The 24,976-nt window shown below is 34.8% G+C and overlaps 1 protein-coding gene across 1 annotated transcript; it reads left to right on the top strand.

Annotated features, from left to right (window-relative positions):
- The first annotated feature begins 631 nt into the window (after window positions 1-631).
- On the top strand, window positions 632-24,470 carry LOC137400149 (deleted in malignant brain tumors 1 protein-like). Its single transcript, XM_068086465.1, has 10 exons — window positions 632-715; window positions 2,092-2,211; window positions 6,132-6,235; window positions 7,152-7,302; window positions 10,328-10,536; window positions 15,648-15,838; window positions 16,632-16,841; window positions 19,090-19,271; window positions 21,424-21,616; window positions 23,791-24,470. The coding sequence occupies exons 1-10, from the start codon at window positions 702-704 to the stop codon at window positions 24,046-24,048; spliced, it is 1,632 nt and encodes a 543-aa protein (XP_067942566.1). The 5' UTR covers window positions 632-701; the 3' UTR covers window positions 24,049-24,470.
- Window positions 24,471-24,976: the final 506 nt, after the last annotated feature.

The raw sequence follows: 24,976 nt of genomic DNA, 5'->3' as shown, positions 1-24,976 counted from the left end.
TCACCTTTTTGTATATCGTCAAGTCATTCCATTTTTAATGTTACATACCTGCAATTTCTTCCCTCTTTTCCCCAGCATTGGGACCATCTTTTCGTACTCTATTCTATCCATCTGCTATCTTATTTATACTTTCAGCATGTATCTGTTTCCTGTAACTTTCAGCGATTCATGCCACATTCTAAAATTAAGTGAGAATCGTGCATTACCAATTCACCTTTTTGTCAACACGCAACAAAATTTTGACTGAAAGCTTATGGTGATTAGCAAAACTCCGTCATGCTCCTCCAATTCATTCTCCTATTTGTCTGACATTTTGATGATCACTGTTGGTAAATTAGTGAGTCAATTAGTGAGTAAATTAGTAAATCTTTGAGACAGGTTTGTCAAACACGAACTCCTTCATCAGACTCTAGACATTTCAAATTTATCTTATCTTCATCAGTAATTTTAGTGTTTCTTCTTGCTATGTGATGTCCGCAATTACACTTGTGCTTGTCCATTTTACCGAGTCTCCATAAAGCAGTTGAAATATATTTGCAGTGTTGTCGGTGGCAGAAATAGAAGTAGGTCTTATACCATATGCCAATGATTCCGCACCGTTCTATAGAGGCACTGTGAGAATCCGGTTTAATTCCACTAGCGAATGGGGCACTATATGTGATGACAGATGGGGACTTTCTGATGCCCAAGTCATCTGTAAAATGCTGGGCTTTTCGTAAGTATATCATTCATATAATTAACACAATGCTAAGGATATTTATGAGAAACGTCATGGAGGTGATGCATTTTTAAAACAAAACTAGTACCCTTGCAGTCTAGCATATCGGGAGAATAACTATTTGCACTAATATTCCGGGGTGATACGATGCAATCGATAAGCGCAGGCATTTGAATGTAGTCTACTATGCTAAACGTCATGAGTTCGAGACCATAAAGGGGAATATTTTACATGTATCTCAACATCTAAACCTGGCAAGAGCCTGACAACTATCTAATTATAGTAAAAGTTGGCCATATTCATACCAAACAAGTTTTAACTCACAATTTCACTAAAACATCCAAAATGATGATGCTCCAGCAATCATTGCAGTGTGTGAAAAGAGCTTGATTGATGTTGCTTAAAGGTTGACTTGCATCAAAATTTAGACTACAGTTATTTGATATCAAAAGATTCACCATGTCTTACTCTGCTGTGTTGTAGGTGCAAAATAAGTGGAAATGTGATTACAAGCTCTTAAAAGTTAAAAAAGGAACAGTTAATCGCAGCCATTCTGAAAACGCCATAGTGTGGAATCCCTTTATTGCGAGGATGTACTCAACTTGACGTGGTTATTGTTTTGACACACAATGTTATCATGTGAAATGAAAGGCCAATAAATGGCTCAATATAAAATGTTTCGTAGCACTAGTTTATGACATTCACTTCAGGCTTTATCGGCAAACCCTAATTAAATATAGATACTCGCTACTTTACAGTTTCGCTTCAGTTTGGTCTAATCATCTAGCCGTAATCTGATCATGTGACCCATACTTCCCGCCAAATAGCTAGAACAATTTCTGCAGCATTTTTTGATTATCACAGGTGGCCAACAGGCTCATCATGTTTATCAGAGCATGATATGCACTCCTTCAAGCTAAGCTTAAAAAAATTAGACGGATTTTTATTGTAGGTTTGGAGATATCAGTGCTCAATGTGACAGCGTTACAATGATGATGAAATAGATGCGTAAGGACAATATACATGGTTTTACTGAGTATGTGAAGTATATTTGTGAAAATATTTCGACGAATGAGGTTGCGTGAAAGTGCAAACAGAAGTCATCGTGTCCAACTACGCCCCATCAGTTGAGCCATTTTAAAAAGGGATTCCAACCTACGGCGTTTACGTGATGGCTGCTATTAAATGTTTGTTTTTACGCTTTCAAGAGCTTGTAATCACATTTCTACATATTTTCCATCTACAACACAACAGAGTAAGACATGGTGAATCTTTTGATACCAAATAACTGTAATGTGAATTTTGGTGCAAGTCAACCTTTAAAGGTTTTTAGTTTATAAAATTTTTCAAGATTAAAAGTTGAAACATTGTAGGAGTGCTACATCAGCTCATGTTGCCTCTGAGTTTGGTCCTGGAGTTGGTCCGGTTTGGTTTGATGATGTCGAGTGCGGAGGAAATGAAGATCACATAAGAGATTGTCCCAGACTTCCCGGGTAGGCTTCTTCACCAGTATTATTAACTGTAGCTTGCCAGGCACATTATTCATGAATGATTATAGTTTGATATCAGCGGATTTGGTCTACTTTGCCCAGCTGGTTTGATGACTGAAAATTAATAGTTTGTGTAAAATTTATAGTTTAGTTAAAATTTATGTCAAATTAAATGTAGTTGTTTCTTCTTTGTAGTACATGCTGTCTAGATGTGTTTGTAGTAAGGTCTGTCATCACATTTTCATGTTTCTTAGGAGCTGATATTTTTGAAAAGACATGTTTTCATACAGGGAAATGGGTTTTTCACTAGCTAAGTTGTATCCTCTTCGAGTTTTTTTTTCCTTGAGGCTATTTTTTGTAGGACCAGTCTTTCAAAATCATAAATCACTAAATTTTATAAATTCTAGTTATAATTGTAGCTAAAGCAAGTTGACAAGCTGATGAACTGTTGCAGTTCATTATCTATCCCGTTCGGATATCAGTTCCGCTTAATATATTTTTCTCAGTTTAGTAATATGTAAATGTTTATTAGCTATAAGTTTTTTTCGAGGTTTTAGTATTAAATTGAAATTATGTGAATTAGTTTGTTTTTCGTCCAACTTTGTGTGAACGATCTTGGTAGAAATTACAATATTCATATGTAAACTGGATATTGCTCATAACAGTTGAAATCTTTCTATTCGTCCAAAGATCAGTTGTGGTAAAAATTGTCCCATTGTGAACACTAGCAAAAAACATCTTTTCATCTTAAACTTCATATCATGAGAAAAGTGTGTTTGTGCAGTTAAAATAATTTAAGAAAAAAAAACAATGAGTGCGTGGAGGTGTGTGTATAAAAAGTTCCTTGTCCAGAACTGAGTATCAGGGTTTTACAAGGCCGACCATTAATCTCCTCACCACTTATTAGGAAACTATTAAAGGCTAAGAAAAGAGCAAATAGAAAATAGGATCTTTCTTGAAAAGTTTTCTCAAACTGCCGTAGTGTAAGGTTAAGGAATATTTTGCTGATCAAACATAAGATAGCATAAACAAGATGATACATGGAAGAAAAAACTGGTGGAAAAATGTAATAGATTTACTAGTAGAAAACCATAATACACAGCACAACTGATGTTCATGGATTGAGTTTGGATGAATTTTACACACCTTGTTGAGCAGCTCAACTTATACCATACCTCAATGATCATAAAAATCATATACCCACCCATTCTGATTTGTACAGTAAAGCAGTTACTGTAAATGTTGACGTCCTTAGAGTTTATAAACTTGACCAAAATTAATACTTCCAAATAAAATAACAGAGAGTATTTCTCTAGCTTGGTAAGCAAAAACAATGTCTATCCTCTTGCTGAGCCAATGACAGACATCATATGCAGTATTCTACAGGACAGTGTATTTCCAGCATTTTGAAAAAAACTGAGGTGATCCCAGTAAATAAAGTGAATTCACCACAAAGCTTCAGCCAATTAAAACCCGTATCTTTTCTTTTTCATCTTGGAAAGATTGCTGAAACTGTTATCTCCCAGCTCATTACAGAAATTCTTCCTACACTAGCTAACCGATTGGCTTATATCATGAGCCTTAACGCTACAGATGCTAAAGTCAAGCTCACATCTTATATACGCTATCATAGTGATAGTGATGACACGCTGGCGATACAAGCATTTTTTAAATTTTAGCCAGGCTTTTGACAAGATGTTGCCCCATCTAGCAGTTGAAAAATTGCTCGCGCTTAGTACAAAACTATTTTTGGTGAGAATTCTAAAAAGTTTGTTTACAGACTGTATGCAAAAATGAAACTATGGAGGCTCTACTTAATCGTACGAACACTGCAAGATCAAAGTCCCCCAACAAACCATTTTGGGTCCTTTGTAATGAACTGTTTTTGTGGATGACCTCAAGCCAAGTGTCAAACATATTAAGGTGTAAACACACTAGGCGATTTTATCGCGAGCGTCATGAGGAGGGCGGAGATATCGCTAGCGTGTGCATAAACACACTTGAGCGATTCACTAGCAAGCGATATAATGGGCACGCCCACAAACTGCCAATAAAATTCCGTATCATTAGTTTCTTCGGAGTTGGTAATAAATTTAGGTCAGTCAATATGGCGCCGTCTAGGCGACAACGTAAACAACTTACGCATTTGTTATTAAACCTATCTCACTTTCACGGACTGTACACTGCCTACACTACAAGGAGACATAAGAAAAACAATTATTGCACTTTTAACTATAATATTTTTTACTATTTTTATACATATTTTATTTTGTAGTAGTTTTTTATATTTAGGCCTAATGTATTAAATATTTACCGTTCTCAAGATGGTCAACCTGCGCAACAATTCACTCCAAATGTTGGTTTTCAACTTGGATTTTTTGTAATTTTTGTTTTTTATGGTGCACATGACTGGGAGTGCTATTATTAAGTTTATGAACGATTCAGTGCTCGTTCTGAAGATGTTTCAATATTAACAAAATAGCAAATTGTCGCTGCTGTACATTGGTGAACATCGATAAGAAATAATTACCCGCCATAAAATTGCATTCTGGTAAAATCCAACCAATCGAAATGCATCTCGCTAGCGATAAAGTTGTGCAGAGAAAGTCTAACGTTATCGATCTGGATGAGCACGCTGAGGGAATTCTAGCGCAGATTAGCGCCACGCAGCACGATATCGCTCTAAATATCGCCTAGTGTGTTTATACCTTTAAGTATGCTGATAACACTACCTTGTATAACACTGTAAAGTTGATATGGAGTATCAGTCACTGAATCAACCAAGACTAAATCAATATCATATACTTGTCAAAACTCACAACAGCACGCAGCAGATTATGCATCACATTGGTGTAAACAGAACTCCATGTCTCTGAATACTGCCAAGCCACAGAAAATCAATTTTACTTTCAGGAAAACCGTATATAGCCCTTCTATTAGCATAAAACAGTCAATATAAAAATACTGGCAGTGTCACGTTTTTGGTCATACAAAAATAAGACGACAATAAAGGTGTCTAAATGTAAAATAATTAGCAAGTAATCGCTAGATAAAGTCTGTGCTCTATGATGATTGCAATAAAAATATTTGATACTGATACAATCAATACAAACTGAAAAAAACAAGATAAAAATCATGAATATGTTGAATTAATAATAATAATAATGAGTACATAGAAGTGTGTGTATAAAATAGATTACTGTTGCTGTTGAAGCTATCCGTCTAAATTTTATATGCAGTCATGCTGTTACAAACGTAAAAAATGAGGTATCGGAATTAGGTACATCACGAAAGCAGGAGATGATAAACATTATTTTTTGTCTAACCGGGCTAAGAGAGAATGTGAATCATGAATTTGTTGAATTTGAAGGAAAAAATGTGTTAGATGATACACAAAACAAATACTGCAATGAGATTTCGTGATGAACACGCGTAATGAACTCAACACTCGTCTGTTAAGAAAAGGAAGTTTTGCATGTTAATGTCATATATCCATATTAAATTAAAAACATTCATACAAATGACATTGTTTTAAATGAAACTGAGTAAAAATAAATAAATATAAAAAAAATAGTTTTAATTAAAATAAATAAAGAAATACGTAAAAAATGTAAATAATGAAAAGCGGCAAATTTATGTTCGAATTCAAAGATTGTGACACGCAAGCTAATAGCCAAGTGTGCTAGTATTTTTACAAGCGCTGCATAAGTATGTGCCCAAATAATTCACTGCATCGCAAGGTCAAAGTGTCTCAACGGTTAACTCCTGTGTCTGCAGTGCAGGAAGTGCTAAAATCAAATCCTCGGCGAAGCGGAATTTTCATTCCTACAACTTTATCGCTGTTGTTATAACTGAACAGAAGAATGACAACCGGCACTGAGTATTCTATAGATTGCCATTAAGATCATGGTTTATTTGGCCAGGTGGGGAACTGGTAACTGTAATTCAGATCATTCAGAGGATGCTGGTGTCACATGTTTTTCAGGATTTACTACGACTATGCCTGTTCCAACAACCATATCAAACTGTAAGTAGCATTTGTAACCACCAATTTACATGTAGAAGGATGGTTGGCTATCTAGTAAAAATAGATAAATTTGTATATTTAAACTAGATAACCATCACAAACAAGATTTTTGTAAAATAAATTGTTACAAAAGCAAACAATATCGTTTGCTTTTGAAAATCTGTGTTGGTAAATTACTGCCTGAATGCCTGGTGTCGCCGAGATATTAAAACGTTTTGGCCCATAAAATTTATTTTCGATCAACATATACATAACATTTACCATTCTAACTTTCTAAATGAAGGTGTTTGCTTAGTTTTGTGTACTGCGTTTACTTCTGCATAATTCCTACTGTACTAGCTGCAGCACCTACTACAGTTCTATACTGATTGCAATAGTTTTGTTGGCCATGTGAGTTTAAGCATTTTTCTCCAAATTTGGGCACATGTTTTTCTTCTGATATGGCGTAACGCTAGCTAAGCGTGACATACTTCTTACACCTGCCAATCATTCATGGCTTCGCTCTTAATTAGCAAAGCGTGAACCCATGAATGATTGGCAGGTGTAATCGATATAGACACAATTATCGCAGATGATTTTAACTATAACGGTCTAGTGTAGTGGTTAGTGTGCCTATCTGCAGACTTGAAGGTTGTGAGTTCAAAAGCTACTACAATGCAGGTCTCATAAAAATATAATGTATATTATATTAAAGTTGTGAAATAGTAAATTTACAGCTTGTATAATTAGTTTGAAGATTTTACATGAAAATGGAAATGACTGACATACAACAAAATTAAAAAACTATTCAGCAAACATCTTATTGGCTCTTTTAAATTTAAATGGGAAGTTGTACTTTTTTATTTTTTTCAATTGTTCATTTTGACGTTAGTATATTTTATAATAAAGCTAGATTATGTTCAAATATTACTTTTAGGTAATGCACGAACGGATGTGCGACTTCAAGATGGCCCAAATATAGCAGTAGGGCGTGTTGAAGTGAGGCTCAACAATCAGTGGGGCACGGTGTGCGATGACAACTTTGGATACCTTGAGGCTAGGATCGTCTGCAGAAACCTCTGCTTTGGGTGAGGCTTTTTCATATGTTTGTTGCTCTCTATTACCACCTTTCTCAATCCTTCTTAAAATTTGACATCTCGTTTCCACATATTTTAATCGTTGAGGTCATCATTGTCACACAAAGTCTAGAACGATATAATGTGTTCAACGTCTCTGACCTTCTTTAGTTTCCTTTGATCTATCAGGTGATATCTGCAAACAGTTACGCGTATAAAGCATAGCAAGAGACCAAATTGGAGTGAGTGAGCATATATATTTTAAAAAATTGATGCCAAATTTTACGATATATTGCAGTTCAATGCTAATTATACACATAAATGAATGTGGTGATGGAAAGTTTCAGTTGGTAAAGTGTTTTTTGATAGAATAAAAATACAAGAGCAAAGTAAATGTAAATAGAAATAGCAGGTAGAAATAGAAATAGCAAGTATATTCGAAGTCCTGTAGTGTCAGTGCTATTGAGCTCGAGACATAACAGACATAACCGCTACAGTTATTAATTTAGTATCTATTTATGCCTAAAGTGAGATGGTATGGAGCTGATTTGAAAGTTTGATATTGTGCAGTGCCTTTGATTGCCTGACTTATCGTAGTTTGGCCTTTTAGTGAAATTAATGTCTTAAAATATCAAGCTGCTTTTCATCATAGATAGCAAGTTATGATGGGAGATCTCTGTTTGGTTCTTAGGCTGTTGTTTTAAGAATGTTCTTTAAAGAATTAAATTCAAATGGAAAGAGAAGTTGAGCCCGGCTACTGAAAATTAGCGCATTAAGGTTTGATTAAAGATATTCTTTGCACCTGTTGCTAAACATCGTATGTTATTCTGCATCTTTATATGACCACAAAAGTGAGCTAGCTGATAGCATGAAAATGTGTTTGTGCATTTAAGAGTGCCTCCCTTGATATTAAGAGATATACATGTACATAAGTAACATACGTTATTTGTATGAATATAAAATATGAAATAATCACACAAAGTATTAATCTCATTGTTTCTATATACTCTGTTAGGATGAGTTTGGTTGAGGGTTGAGGGCCTTTTGTAGACAAAGTATTAATCTCATTGTTTCTATATACTCTGTTATGATGAGTTTGGTTGAGGGTGGAGGGCCTTTTGTAGACAATATATTGTTTAAAGGTTTGCAGAGACCTCTAGCAGTTTTTGCAAAGTCTTTCTTAAAATATGGAGCATAGAGAATTGAACATTGATAGTACAGTTGGTGTTGTGTAGTAGCGCTGTTCGGTACTAAGGAGAGCAAAACAAGTTTGTAATACAGTAATCTCTCATGTTTCGCGATTAATCGGGACCAGCGCCTTTTCTGATATGCAAAAATTTGTGTAATAAAAACTGCTTGTAAAGTCACTTGTCACTTCCTCTTTTGTCAGCTTCACTTGAGTGATCTTGAGCGTCATGTATGAAGCGTGTTGAAGGGTGTCACAAGCGTAATGTACAGTGGTGTGCATAAACTTGGAATCACCAGTTAAATCTTCAAATATGGATGTTTATATGCTGTTGTCTAAAAAATTCTTTGGAGTTAAGTGCCTCAACCTCATCAATATATATATCATTTGAAAGGGAAAATTCTGAAGAACAAGATGATGCCAAATATTCGAAAATATTCTCAGATTTTTATCGCTGGGGGTGGATCTACCGAAAGGCAGACTTATTGCAGGCTATGAATGTTGTTAGTGAAAATTGATAAAATAGGATACAAACAAACTCTTTTATACAAATTGGTGGCCCTGAAAAGGGCCGTTGGGTTATTGTTGATCTTCAGAAGGACTGGTAAGGTGTCTTGAGCTGAGCATTAGTATTTTGTTGGCCAGCCCTTGTTCTTGATCACCATCTGACACCGTCGAGGCATGCTGTTTACTAACTTTCTGAGCTCTTCAGGAATGATGATGTGATGCCAAGGATTAATATAAATCACTCAGAAATGATTGTGTTAAATCAATCAATGCATTGTTTCAAAGCACATCTTCTGCTGATCAGATTGATATATAATATCTGGCATGGCATCATAATTGGCGGGAAAATAGAAAGCAAATGGAAGATCCATTCGATATAGAGTGAACAAAACAATGTGATTCCAAGTTTATGCACACCACTGTAATTTTGCACTTCAAAACATGTAACAAGAAATAGCAAACTGTGACGACTGCTAGCACGATGCTTGCAGAAGAACCTCTCACTGGGGAAGAAAATGAAAAAAATTTATGTTTTTTATTTTTTTGTTTTTTATTTGTTTTTTATTTGTAATTTTTATCTCTCGAAATACTGAGACCGTGAAAGGGAACCTTGAAATGGTAAGGGATTACTGTGTTACAATAGGATAGGACAGTTCTCAGGATTTGTTAACGGAGTCAGGTTGTCAACGTGTCAGGAAACTGTCATAGATATGAACAGATCCTAGTCAGTTGTTCTGATTTAATTAGAGATATTTTTTCTCGATAACAAAAGAGTTGATTGTTGTTTTCTGATTTTGAAGGTTGTCTAACAGTGATCACGATGTCTTGCTTAGTTTTACTGACAACATAAATGTATTCATCCAATAATGAACATAATTGTACCCTTGAACACTATCCATAGATAGGTTAAAACTGACACGTGATGACAAGTGACAGCTGAACAAAACTAACAGGATGTTGAATGTTTGTAAATTGTTTAGCTATGATTGCATGCATACGCTATGTTCATTGAAATGTGTAATTTGTGTTGTTTCTCAGCAATAGATACAAAGAATTTTGATACTTTTGTTCCAATATTTTAGCATTGACGCATTAGCATTTTACTGTCATGTACTGACCGGGAAATATTGCGTATTACATGAAATAGGCATTGCACTTATTATTTTTTCCCAGCTTGTTAGCTATTTCAGGTAAGCCACCATTTTATGTTTTAAAACCTCGCGTGTTCCCTATTAAACTGAACTTATAAAACTATTTAATCAATTGCTTAAACTGGAAGCTACGCATCTATAACCACTTGAAATGGTGTGGCTCTTGACTTTTTCAGAACTCATTCTGTTGCAGTGAAAGCCATGCCAAGCCATTCATGGAGGAAGGTGTCGCGATTCCAATATTAAATGACGGTGTCAGGGACATTTTTTTGGATGACCTTGAGTGTGCGGGTGATGAGGACTCTCTGCTATCCTGTGACGGACGTAGGAATGATCATGACTGCACTCACAAGGAAGACGCTATAGTCAGTTGCATCAATTATTCAGAGGCGCCTCCGACTCGTATGTGTTTATAATCTGTCATCGTAAGCTTTACATAAAAGTTATAACTAGCAAAACTGGTATTCTAGAGCTTTGAGTAGATAACTCCTAGCGCGATGTGTGGTGATGACGCAATGTACATTTACTATTTTATCCTGCGATCTTTCAAATTTTTTTCTATTTGAACAAAAACATCTGGTCATACTGTAAATGAAACTGCTGCATCTCATTACTGTTCCACAAGTAACCAAACCATTTGAGTAAAATGGCAAATATATATTGCACAATATAAATGTATATGAATTAAAAGAGAATTAAATGGAGCACCTATCTTATTTAGCTACTGGCAGTTTTGTGCTAGTGCAGTATATACAGTGGTGTGCATAAACTTGGAATCACATTGTTTTGTTCACTCTATATCGAATTGATCTTCCATTTGCTTTCTATTTTCCTGCCAATTATGATGCCATGCCAGATATTATATATCAATCTGATCAGCAGAAGATGTGCTTTCAAACAATGCATTGATTGATTTAACACAATCATTTCTGAGTGATTGGCATCACTGCTTGGCATCACATCATCACTCCTGAAGAGCTCAGAAAGTTGGTAAACAGCATGCCTCGACGGTGTCAGATGGTGATCAAGAACAAGGGCTGGCCAATAAAATACTAATGCTCAGCTCAAGACACCTTACCAGTCCTTCTGAAGATCAACAATAACCCAACGGCCCTTTTCAGGCCACCAATTTGTATAAAAGAGTTTGTTTGTATCCTATTTTGTCAATTTTCACTAACAACATTCATAGCCTGCAATAAGTCTGCCTTTCGGTAGATCCACCCCAGCGATAAAAATCTGAGAATATTTTCGAATATTTGGCATCATCTTGCTCTTCAGAATTTTCCCTTTCAAATGATATATATATATTGATGGGGTTGAGGCACTTAACTCCAAAGAATTTCTTCGACAACAGCATATAAACATACATATTTGAAGATTTAACTGATGATTCTAAGTTTATGCACACCACTGTATATATATAAATATGCACTATATATAGTATATATAGTAGTATATGTATAGTATAGTATATAATGTATACAGTTCAAGTTTAACAGTATATATTATATATATGTACTATACTATATACAGTCAAACATGGATAACTCGAACTTCACGGGACCGAGCAAAAGTGTTCGAATTATCAGAGCATTCAAGTTATCAGAGCACTGTCACAAGTCCATGTATTTACTTATTTATTAGTAGATACATGTACATATGCAAACTATACTATAAATCAAAAGCACAAATGGCTTGTTTCAAATTAAATGCTTCTAATGTAAAGTTTAAAACGTTTTTATCAAAAAGTATAGAGATTTTTCTATCACTTGAGATTGGTTTGTTGTTTGAGGTGATGTTATTGCCAGGACGTTTTTTTAGATTGACATTGGCAAAACTTGATCGTTGTTGAAATGCTCAAAAGAAAAAACATCTTTTTCTTTTGAGCGTTTTACCCACAATCAATTTTGCCGACTTTTCTTGAAGTTTATGCAACTTCAAGAAAAAGTTACCAAAGAAAAATCCTTTACTTTACCTGGGATTCGTTAAGAGCAACACTCCGAGGCAGTTCAATTAAACGTTTTACGAGGTTTAACGGTACATTGTATATCACTCACGCTTTTTGAATGGATACTTATTGAATGTACACACGTATTCTGTGTTTAGGTCAAACGATGAATAGTTTTTTTTAGCTAAGACACGTATACGTTTAATAAAAACAATTCTTAAGACGTTTTAAACATTCAACACTCCGACGTTGATTCAACACGGAATCAACGTCGAAAAACTATTCGTCACGGGCTAGCCGGGTCACGCACTCAAGGATTTTCGCCACGCACATACAAAACAACATGCTGTTTTTGTTTTGTATGTGCGTGGCGAAAATCCTTGCGCGCGTGACCCGGCAAGCCCGTGCTATTAATCGTATAGCAGTATAAATCAAATTTGACCCAACCTTTAGAAAAGTCGTTGACAAAATTATTTTGCCGATGGTGGTAATAACAACGCTTATGAATTACGAAAATATGAGGTTTACCTCTATGGCTTTGAATAAAGTGATTTTCTAAAGCGATAACAACCGTTTCGGTAGCCGTTGGGCAAAAAAACAGTTCGAATTAACAGTGTTGAGTTCGAGTTATCTATAGCAATTTATCATTACGTGGGAACGGACCAAAGAAACTGTTCGAATTAACCATGTTTTCGAGCTATCCGTGGCCGAGTTATCCATGTTTGACTGTATATAGTATATATATAATATATATATATGGCCCCACCAAAGGCCATACTTCCTGTTGAGTCAATGCTCGGCTCGATCCCTTTGATGGTGTAGGTTGTCTCGGAGGGTCTCCTATAGTCCTCTCAGCGGTCCCTTCCCTCTTGACCCTGGGCCCATCGATCTGCCGCCGCAATATATCCTATTAATCGTCGTAGTCTTGTGTTAAATAACCTAATCCTTAGCACAGTTACCTACTCATGTATTACAGGTTACTATGACTAGACAATCTTATTTCATGTCTCCCTTGATTTTATTGAGCTAAATCTTTTATGAACCCTCTTTGCTTTATGCTGCTATATCTTGTGGATTTACACGTGCCACATGAAGTTGTTTATCTTATGCATACGCTAAGCCTCGGTAGAACATGAAATAGTATGTAAAACAGTACAAATTAGAAATAACATCGCATGTCGACTTTAATGGAAATTGGATTCTCTCACTTTCAATGTAGCTGATGCACACTATGATACATTCGTATCATTTTATTTGAATACTTGAGATGTGAGTTTCTACACCAGAACATTCAATATGATATTTTAGTGGAATGGCTAGAGGGTGAATATGCCTGCTTCTGTTGCTGCTGTTTACTTGTTCCTGCAGAACATTAAATGATAGTTTTATATTTAAGTGGTTTAGAATATGCTTCTTTCTGTCATAAATCTCTGCTTTCTTACAAAAACTTGAAAACCTTTTAGGTTTTGAAATAACTGTTTAGTCAGGGAACCGCATTCGAAATCGTAGTTGCAGACTGAACTACATGTGATGACCTCAGACATAGTTTTAGTATATTCTGCTTTGAGCTTCCTATAGTGCGTGACATCAATTCAATTATGATTCATTCGTGGAGTATTCGTATTGGGTATGCTGTTTGCATTGATGAAAGATCAGCCAAGCTTGATACACTTATGTATCTTAAATGTCAAGGTTTTTATAGTAAAAGCTTTTGTTACAATTTTTTACTCCTAAGATTGGCGTGACTTCAAATTATACACAGGTAGTGGGCATCATTAAGGGAATGAGTGTATCAGTTGACTTTTAATCAGGAACCTCTGACAATTGTGAGAGGACTAGGGTTGTCTCTGCTATGCTTGCTGGTACATGACTATACGAAATTGTTGGTACTTGATAGATTGTAGGTGTGAGCCACCCTATGCATTATTATTCATGAATACCTTTATTTTTAAAATGCTGAAAGCTTATGATAAATAGGATCCATTGTGAAAGGATGGTATTTTGTATTTTGTATACATAAGTATATATATATATATATATTTCTCAATATATGTGTGTATGCAAATATTGCATGGGCTATAATTTTTTTTTGCTTAGTTTAAATATTTTTTATTCAATATGCAAAATTAATCATTCTAACTTGTAAATGAAGGTATTATTTCTGTGAAAAGTGAAATGAATGTGTTTGTCTATTTTTGTGTGCGCTATGAGTTTAATTAAGTTTATGCTATACCTACATATATCTATAGCATTTTGGAGATGTTTGCGCACTTATTTTTTTCCTAGTAGTGGCCAGTAGTTCAGGTGTGCTAGCTCCAGTGCGAAGCCTGCATATTTTAACCAATCACCATTAAAGATTGGCAAGTGCAATAAGTATGTGCACAATTATTCCATAGTTTGGTAATTAGGCTGAGTGGTGTCGCGGATAGCACGCCCGTCTGCAGAACCAGAGTTTCTGAGTTGAATTCCAATTCCATGCAGTGTTTTCATTCCTAAAACTTAATCGTTATAACTGGACATAAGACAAAACAAACAAACTCTAAGATTTATATATATACTGTATATATAATGTATTAAGAACTGAAAACTTTTAAAACATTTTACTACTTAAAAAATACTACTCAGATCATTTTAATTTTACCTGATGAATGGTAACAACCATGAAACAAATGCTCTATTTTAATATTGAGCATTTTCTTCTAGTGAACTGCAACCTTCTTCTTCATCAGTATATAATGTGTATATATATATATATATATATATATATATATATATATATATATAGAACAAATGGCACAGATTTGGTGTTTGAATGGGAATGAGCCGTATTCGTATTTAAGTAAATCGGCATCGATGAAATAGATTAAATGTGATCATAAAAAGGCTTATTGTTCAAACCAATTCAACTGCTAACTTTTAGCAATGGTTGTTTGGTAATTCAATATTTCATTCCTTAGCTAGTATGTCTTGACTCGCTTGTAGCATAAGACTGCTTGTGATGCTCTTGAATGAGTCAGAGTGAGTCGGCAGAGTATGCGATTGGCCCAACTCTAGGGAATTGTCCACACATGCATGTAGAGCAATTTTGAATGACTTTAAAAAGCAGTTTAGTTAGCTGTGTCTAACTCTTCTAAAGGTCAACTACATATAGTTGATGGTGCATGTTCATATTACATTACGGGCATCTGATTTACACCTGTGTGAAGCTATCTAATCGTATCCTGTATTCAATTGATTTTGAAATAAAAAAGGCATGACAAAATTACTGACTGGTTCAACCTTTGAATGCCTGCTTGTTTGCTGTTTATTGCTGGTAGTGAGAAACAAAAGTTAGGTTAAAATAAACATAAAAGCGTGCCTGATTTTGAATTTAAAGTCGCTGTCATGTGAGGGTAAGCTTTTGTGGTAGCTTCAGAAGATCTCTGTGTTGTAGCCCAAGCTCCAGAGGTGACATTTTGTGCTGTAGCCTAGTTTCCGGAGTTGATATGTATGTGTTGTAGCCTCAGCACCAGAGGTAATATATGTGTTGTAGCCCAGCACCAAAGACGATATGTATGTGTTGTAGCCCCAGCACCAGAGGTGATATGTAATGCTGAAAGCATGGAGGTAGCCTTCAACAGAGTTATTTACCCAACTCTTCAGGAGACGGCGCTGTCTCTTTCCTCTGTTGCAGCTAATTGTCAAATTACAAAAAACACTAATGCCACCTATATTTCTCTTAGCATCTCCTATGCCGGCTGTACCGTTACAGAAGAGGTAATGCAGCTGACATTTTCTAATTTGGGTTTACAATTATCCCTACATGAAATGTCATTTAATGCTTGTACATTGATCAATTTATAAATTTGCTGTTAAACTGGTTTTTGGCTTTTAAGAATAAGTTTGACTCACCTAAAGTCTTTGCCTAGCATTTCAACATTTGAAATAGTTATTTATTCATAGAGTTAAATGTGTGTCATCCACTAATTTGAATTTGGTGGCCAAGCACCAGTCTGTTAGTTTATTCGAAAGCTGAAATGTTTTTTTTCATAAGAATTAGTCGTAAGCATTTTCATTCGTCTTCATCCCAATGAAAAATACTTGACCTTGTTTACACTGTTTTTCTTTGAGCTCATTATTACGAGCTAAAGCAACACAAAAAAAATGGAAAACTGGCAAAAAATGCTCGAACGAAAGATGTACGTCTTACTCCGCTAACACTGAGTTGATTATATGCTCGCTAAATGGTCGGGAAGGACGTTCGGCTTGACTCAGTTCCTTTGATTCTCACTCGGAATTCTCAGGCTCGACTCAGCTAATTCAAGCACCACAAATCTGCTCAATTTCAGATGCATTTACCAATCAAGTTTTTTAGTTGAGCACTGAATTGTTCGAGTATGGAGGAGGTCGAGCACTGAGGTCCCGCTGTAATAAAGTGAAACATTGCATTAGCTGTTTGCCAATTCCTTTTAACAACTCCCATTGTGTTACCTCATTTATTGCACCAAATCAGTATCTTGTTTACCTACTGCTTAAGAACTTAGTAATGCAAATATTATTGTATGTTTAGACCAACACCTCTCACATCATCTACTCCACCTACATCAAGTATGACTTGGTAACAGGGAACGTCGTGCAACGCACCCACATTTTCCAGCTACCAGTACACTGTGTCATGGCTAGAGCAAACACTGCTAACAAGCCCTTTGTACCTGTCACACAAACAGTGCCACCCCAGATTAGCTTTGGCAACTTTGATGTAAACATGTACATATTCACGGTAAGAAATCTGCGTCATTGTGTGTTAAATTAATATGTGTCATGCAAAAATGAAGCTGCTTCCTTGTTCATGTTGTTCTACACACCTGGAAACCAATAGACAGTTGGTAATCTAATAATTCAATAATAATATAATAATATTGATGAAAACTTGTGTTAACACTTTCTGTTCTATGGGCATACATACCGTGAAACCTCTAATCTAATGCCACCTCCATTTTAGCACTATTATAGGAAAAAGGTTTAAAAATAGAGCGAATATTTTCATTGAACGGCATCTCTATTTGCTCGCCACTTTGACATTTTTTAGCCTTTACAAACCCATAATAGCGATAGATCACTAGAAAGTATCCACTAAGTCGCCCTACTATTGACTCGGTTACATAAATAACAATGAATTTTTTCATTGTTTCTGTGCTTATCGAAATCCGTTTGCCAACTCAAAAGCTTTTCAGTTTCTTTGGTTAAAACTTTGGAGCAAGACCATAAAAAATTCCTTGTTCCTTTTTTAACCCGGTCTATGTGGAAAACGACATTTACGATGGATCAGTTTTGGCTAAAAGTTGCGCTTGGCGCTCATTAGGCTAAAATTTTATCATTATTTGTGCGAAATGCATCGTGAAATGTTTTGCTCTGCTAAAAATATTGTTTAGATGCTAATATCGACTAGTTCAGCAGCACAGAATAAGAGTTGAAGTCAGAAGACATTGTGACTTAAGGTATTAAACAGACAAAACATAAAATTGTTTCGAACAAGTGCAACAACCAGAATGCAACCGGCCGAACAAACGACACAAATATTTTTCTTCAAAAATGTAATTTTTGTTTCCGCATGTATTATAAGTATGGTTTGTTTATGTCACTTGTATTTAAATCTATATTTTTCGCATTTGATAGATTAGTATTATATAACTTATAAATTTCCACATTTGTAACATATTGTTCTATAGCATCTTTGCGGTTATTTGAACTCGGCGTATAAAGAATCGACCCTCATAACTCATCTTCTATTGCATATAAAATGCCAGTTTTTATTGTAAACTGTAGAAAACATATCAATGAATGCTATGAGTTTTTATGCAACATTGTTAAATACAGTTTGAATAAAAGACCGAAAGCTCCAACAAATTGCTAAGCAAGACACAGGCTATAATATCATCACAGGTTAATTGCAAGCAATAGTTGTCAACTGGTAAAAATATTTTTGACGCTTTGCAATGTGTATTTATATAAAGATCTTCGCCTAGTTGGAGGTAAGTTAGGAAATTTTGTGCATCTAATAAAAAGGGCCAATGTAACTCTGCTTGAAGGAGAGTGCAAAATATAGACGACATTCGCATTGCCTGTAAAAGGGTTAAATTTATATCTCCAAAATTCTGACGAGCTATTTGAAAAATACAACGCTCGCCTTTATTTGAATACCACCTCTATTGGACTGTCACTACAGAGGATGGATTGAAAAATAGAGTGCCGTGGCATTCAAAAAGAAGTTGTACAATATGTGCGCTTTTAAAGACTAATCAATACAGTTAAAAATTGCTTGTTTTCTTTTGCTCACAGAATTACGATCATATACGGGGTTATATGTTAATCCACAGATATGTCTCGCTAAAAGCTTCAGAAGATTGTTTTAGGTTACAAAGCTAATTATTATCTATGGACAATCAGAGTCAGATGTTAATCTGAAAAATAATATTTGATTTATGTACAATAAAATGTTGGGTGAAAAATAACATTGCATCATAAATTAGTTTTCGCAGGTTGTAATGATCTTTTGGTATTGCGACTATCGCTAATATTGAGGAAACTGGCCATTAGCTAAACTCACCGGAGATTCCTTATTTGATTTTAAATGTGGGCCTAATCCAACCTTTTCTGGTTGACTCATCATTAGTTGGACAGCATTAACTCATCTACAAAACAACTTACATCGTAACTATTACAGTCATGTAACACCAAATTAGGTGGACTGTAAAATGTTTTACTGATAGCAATTGTTCTTAACTTGTGTACAATCGAGCGGGGTTTCCGGTAATGGAATCTCACAGGCTTGGTAAAGTTGACACAAGTTATTTCATTTACTTAAATAATATAATATATTTATTTACAACTACAAAATGTTCAGTGACTGCACATACAACATTTGTAGGGTTCAATACATCTAACTAAGTTAGGAACAACTGATCTATTGTCATTAATGTGTTTTTAAGTTTCGTAATTCATCTGTTATTTTTCTCTATTATATACAGGATGACAATTTTCAATCTGCCATCACTTCCTACCCATACAACGTGACCCTGGGAGGGTTTCTCAATGTCGCTGTGCTTTTGAGGTCTGAAGACGTTCGTGTGAAGCAGATTATCCCAGAATGCTGGGCCACCACAGACATGTACAGCAACTCCACCCCTTCTTATCCCCTCATAGTTGATAGGTATGTCTGTGTATACTCTCATAGTTGGTAGGTATGTATCTCTATGTTGTACAACAGGAGCTTTTTGCCTTTTTATTTTTTTCCAGAAAAATGTCTATATTTTGATCTGCAATGACCCTTTCACAACATTGGCAACACAGCTTTCACAACAACACAACTTTCACAACATTGGCTGTTGTGTCTTTAACAATGGCGAATAATCATTGCAACTGCAATGAGGCTTCATTTTAATATTCCCACAAAGTTTGCATGAAAAAAATTTTTAAGGCCCTGCCACCCAAGCACGAAATTTAATGAGTGGATTTTAATGAATAAAATTTAAGGAAATATGTGGTTGTGAGCATTTCTCCACCGTTTTTGTGCGAGGTCAACAGACATAATTTCTTTCTTTTTGGGCTGAAAAGGCATTTTTATTGCAAACATTAGGTGCATAAAGCATGATGTTTATTTTTAGCACATGCGCTGATCATGTACTAAAAATAGAATAGAATTAATTTTACAAAATTTATTCGAGAAAGTTGTCTCACATTTTTAGTCAAGCTACACCATATTGGCTGGAGTGGCAACCAAAAAGTTGTGAATTATTATGGTTTGCTGTGTGGTTTGCTATTATCTGTGCGTAACCAGCATTATCGCCATAATGAATATCACACATGTTTTGGTCTTTATTCTATTGAAGTCATATTTAGTGTGAGATAAAATATTGGTATACAGCCAACTTTGGCTTGTTTGAACTACTATAGATTGTACCATGTCTAGACACTGAAAATTGTGTATTTTACTGTACAGTTAACCTCCTATAATGTCTCGCACACATACTTCGAGGCTACAATCGCTGTTACAATAGATGGTTCAACTAGCTGTGTTACCCGACGCTGCCCGGGTAATTAAAATCAGCTTAGAAACAATTAGCAGTGATGAGAGTTGCTTGCCACTTGCTATTAGCCTGACTCATTGCCAATGGATAATTGGAGTGAGCTTACTAATAAGAGCTACCGCTTGTCATGACGTCATGCCATCACAATACGTCATGAGGTAGAGCAGTAGCCTATCTTTTGTTTTTGTGACGTCATTGTTCTAGATCTTCATCTTTCTAGATTGTCATCTTTATAGACAATTTTATCGTTAAAAACACGAAGCTCCTGCAAAGAATTTTTGAAAACGATGCTTTTGTTTGCAATTTTTTTATTATAGTATCAAAACAACACCAAAAGTCATGACGTCATGACTTTTGGTGTTGTCATGACGTCATGCCATCACAATACGTCATGAGGTAGAGCAGTAGCCTATCTTTTGTTTTTGTGACGTCATTGTTCTAGATCTTCATCTTTCTAGATTGTCATCTTTATAGACAATTTTATCGTTAAAAACACGAAGCTCCTGCAAAGAATTTTTGAAAACGATGCTTTTGTTTGCAATTTTTTTATTATAGTATCAAAACAACACCAAAAGTACTATTAAATAAAAGAATAACAATCGTTTTCTACAAATATCGCAGCTTTTTCGTGAACAAGCGCGTGTGCAAACGGCTTGATGACGTCAAAAACCGATGGATTTGCTGCTATATAGCGACATATATTGCTTAATGAATACATCAAGCTCAAGCCCGTGTGGCTGAATTGGTAAGGTATTGGATCAAATCTTCTGCAATACGGTTTCTTTATTCCAAGATTTTAATAGATGTAGCTGAAACTGCACACATGCACACAGCCAACTTTGAGAAATATATGTATAGATAAGCATATAGAGTATACATAAGAGAGTAATATATAGTTATACCTGCAATAGGGTACAGTATAGTATTAATAGCAGCAATAAAAATTAATGAAAATTTTAGTACATCACTCGCTCATTACAACACTCTGGCGAAAACTCGTGCACATGTGTCGCTCACGTCATCAGTTTTCATCTGTTGCGAGAGCCACCTATCGGTCTAAGTTGTCACGCTTTGGACGTACACGACTACATCAAACATGTTTAGGCAATGGAGAATCCGAAAAAGTAAACTTCCAAGAAACGGGACCTACTGTAGACATTTTGGATTGATACAGCACGCTAATGGAATGAAAATCAAGTAACAACACAATATAGTCATGTATCTCATAGTGTTATATATATTTGTTGCTTCAAAGCATTTTTATGTTGGCTTTAGGTGTCCCACTGACCCAACTGTGAGAATATTCCCGCTGAATGAGACCATGTTTGGCTTCCGACTACAGAGCTTAAAGTTTATCAATCAGACATTTGTTTATGTCCACTGTCAGGCTATCGTCTGTCTCAATAGTGAGAAGATTTCACCCTGTGACCAGACCTGCGTTAGCCGCCGTAGACGAGATTCTGAAAAGGTGAGTTATTGATGTATTCACAAACACTGGGAAGGCACTACATATGTTTAATTAGTAAGTCATTCTGTTAAGAAATATTTCGATTGATTTTCTGTTAGATTCATTTACGGTTGCTTCATATCCCGAATATGTTGGCATACTTACTGTCATTTAACCAGTCAAACCATGACTTTGACTACCTCAGCATCTAAAAATTCCAACAAAAATCAGTTTTGAGAAATTTTTTGTCTTGGCTCACTATGTAAATTCCAGCATGCAACATTCTGAGTTCATCAAAACCTTGCACCTTGTGACTTTGTAAATCAGTACTTAGTTGAGGGCGTTTAAATAGCATTAGCAGTGCTTCCCCTTTCCTTTGAAATCTTGTAAACCAATTTGGGTTTATCTCATAAAAAAAACAAACAATGAGCAAAGAATCTAGAATAATTCTTTGACGAGTTTCAGAAGAAGTCTCTTAAAGTGATGCGCATAAAATAATATCTAAAACTAGTCAAAATGGAAATAGTGGCTGAATAATAATAATTCAACATAGTTTTTTCTCAAAAATTAATTATAAAAACGAAAAAATATGAAACTAGTTTGTGTTAATTTATAGTTTTATCAGTGTAAGTTAGATAAGCTCCTTATCTCTATTATTACCTCTACCTAATAATCATCTCTCTCCTATCACCACAGTTTATCCGTAGTTTGCTTCAGCATAAAGGGAATGTGACTATAAAGCCTTTTTTATCAGTTATTATTATTATATTTGTTTGGTTTCTTACTTATAATTTCATTTGTTTTACATTTAGGTTTTCACATAGTTTTAGGTGGTGAGCTTGTTTTAATGTGTGTAGTAATTTATTAAAAGTATGTATTGTTGAGTTTAAGAGCGCGAAGAAAATGAAACAAAACGCGATGTGTTCATCTAGGAGTATTCGCTCTTACATACAATGGTTTTGATATATGAAACAAATATTGGATCAAAATAAGTGCATATGTTTGAAATATACTAACTGATTGTACTAGGGATAATAGATAAGATAACTCCCTTTCCATGCTCTGAATAGTGATTCTTGTAGAACCATTAGATTCACATAAATTCGCAGGCCCGTGAATATTTTACTATCTCAAAATGTTTTCATTAGGCAGGGCCTTTGTTTTTTTTTAGAAAAGGTTGAATGAAAAATCTTTCAATGATTTGAAGTTAGTTTTGTAAGATACGACTGTCAGGATCAATACATGCTAATAGGATTTAGCATCTTCTTTACAGAGTTAATTCGTATCAGTTTATTATAGTATAATAAAATTTGATGCGATTAGTTTCGAATTAAAATTCTATGGACTAGTTGCTACTGATCTGAATTATCAGCCTTATAAATAGGTTCTGATAGTTGCTAGCAATAAACAGCGAGCTAATAACAAGAAAGTAAGTCATTCAGAAAGAAGTCTATTAGTTTGGAAACTTGCACTGGATGTGGTGCAGCAATGGGCAAGAATTTATATAAAATGTACTTACAATCTGTTATTGTAAGACAGTGCCTGCAATTATTTTTTGTAAGAGTAACAAACTGGTGAAAAATATCCGCAAATATGGAAGTTCAGTGAATATGTTTTGTTTCTGTTGACGATAATTGCATCAACAATCAACAATTCTATAGAGTACATCGAACTAAAAAAAACACTTAGTAAAAATGTGCTTGTACTGATGCTGAAAGATTTATGTTTGCACGAGGCCTGCCCTACCTAATGAAACATTGATGAATAAAGGGAATAAAGTTTCTATTAGTACCTCTATTAACTCTCTGAAAGTATCTGTTAGTAGCTCTATTAACTCTCTGAAAGTCTCTATTAGTAACTCTATTAACTCTCTGAAAGTCTATATTAGTAACTCTATTAACTCTCTGAAAGTCTCCATTAGTAACTCTATTAACTATCTGAAAGTCTCTATTAGTAACTCTATTAACTCTCTGAAAGTCTATATTAGTAACTCACTGAAAGTAATAATTGAGCTGCACATATCGCTAAACTTAGCACAGAGGTATATTGGAGGGCAAAAGTGAAAAAGTTCATTTATTTTTTTATTTCATATGAACTTCAATTTTTTCTGTTCTGCTCCAAATTTATTGTCCAAATAGATGTAACCTTATTGAAGGTCGATTAAGTGCACTACTGCATATCTTGTTTTATTATAGGCGGACGACAATCAACACGAGACCAAAAATGTGATGCAGGGTCCTATTTATTTTGCATCTCCTGTGGATGTGGAGTTAGTTTCTGAAAAAAGCATGATCTTCAAAGAAGAGGAAGTCATTACAGATCAGTATCGGAAAACTGCCTTGCAGACAAATGAGGATTCAGAATCGCTCCCATTTCTCTCATCTACAGCTAATCAATTTCTTTCAAGTCTTTCTTGTTCACTGCTGCCTATTTTGTTAGGACTAGTTTTTTAGTGTTGCTAGCAGTTTATTTCAAAGTTTGTATGACAAGCATTCTCTGTTTAATACGTATAGCAAAGTGTATCGCAAAGTTTCAATAGTTCTTCATCACTCGTCTGAATTGTTCCTCTCTTACTGCTTTTGCAGCCATTTTTGATGTTGATATTATGAAAGTTTTCTGAGGACCACTTTTTCATGAAAAAAAGGCACTATTTTCATTATTTAAGTGTTTGATTTTATTGTTGATTTCAAGAATTAGTAGTTTTATTGTATAGTTAATTGGGTCAATTAGATATATTTTTTTCCAAACTTTATTTCGCTTTCTTTTCTTGGGTAGCTAGTTCAATTTTGATTAAGTAAGATTCTATTACATGTGGAGTTTGTGAATACTATGTTTGTTTCTTCATTTTATTCTTCAAATAAATTGGTAAAACTGACCAGTAGCTTATACTTGCTCTAAATGCATTATTAATTATGGCTCAGCATGTTTATGAATATTTTTAAATCCGGCATTATGGCAGTTTAACGTTTTGAAACAACTATATAAAATATTCATAAGATTGTAATTTCAGTGTCTGCAGGTAAAATTTTAGGACTAGACCATGAAATACGGTTTGCGGCCTGTCACCCACAACAAAAAGACTAGTGCAAAATAAATGAAGCATTTTTCTTCATGGAAAAAGATGGATTTAGAAAAGTTTTTTAGTGGTAATACCTTCAAGGCCAATATTTGATATTTTGTAATGAAAAATGAAAAACATGCAGCATAAAAAACTAAATATATTGTACAGCTATCTTTTGACTCACAATTTGCAGTAAAACTTCAAAACTGTCAAGTTTTTTGGACACTCTCTGGCATCTATATTCTTTGATGCTTGAGCAAAATTAGCAAGCAAATATATTAGTGTGAAAGCTTGTCTGTTAATTGTTTTAAATTTATGAA

The sequence above is a fragment of the Watersipora subatra genome, chromosome 7, assembly GCF_963576615.1.
Source record: "Watersipora subatra chromosome 7, tzWatSuba1.1, whole genome shotgun sequence".
NCBI lineage: Eukaryota > Metazoa > Bryozoa > Gymnolaemata > Cheilostomatida > Watersiporidae > Watersipora > Watersipora subatra.
Note: the sequence above shows the minus strand (reverse complement) of the source record. Positions and strands in the feature narration are given on the sequence as shown.

What these genes read in the sequence shown, in the direction of transcription:
- LOC137400149 (XM_068086465.1), top strand. An exon ending in TCCAACAACCATATCAAACT is followed by an intron (nt 6,236 to 7,151) that starts GTAAGTAGCATT and finishes TATTACTTTTAG; the next exon opens with GTAATGCACGAACGGATGTG. An exon ending in TATCCCCTCATAGTTGATAG is followed by an intron (nt 19,272 to 21,423) that starts GTATGTCTGTGT and finishes TGTTGGCTTTAG; the next exon opens with GTGTCCCACTGACCCAACTG.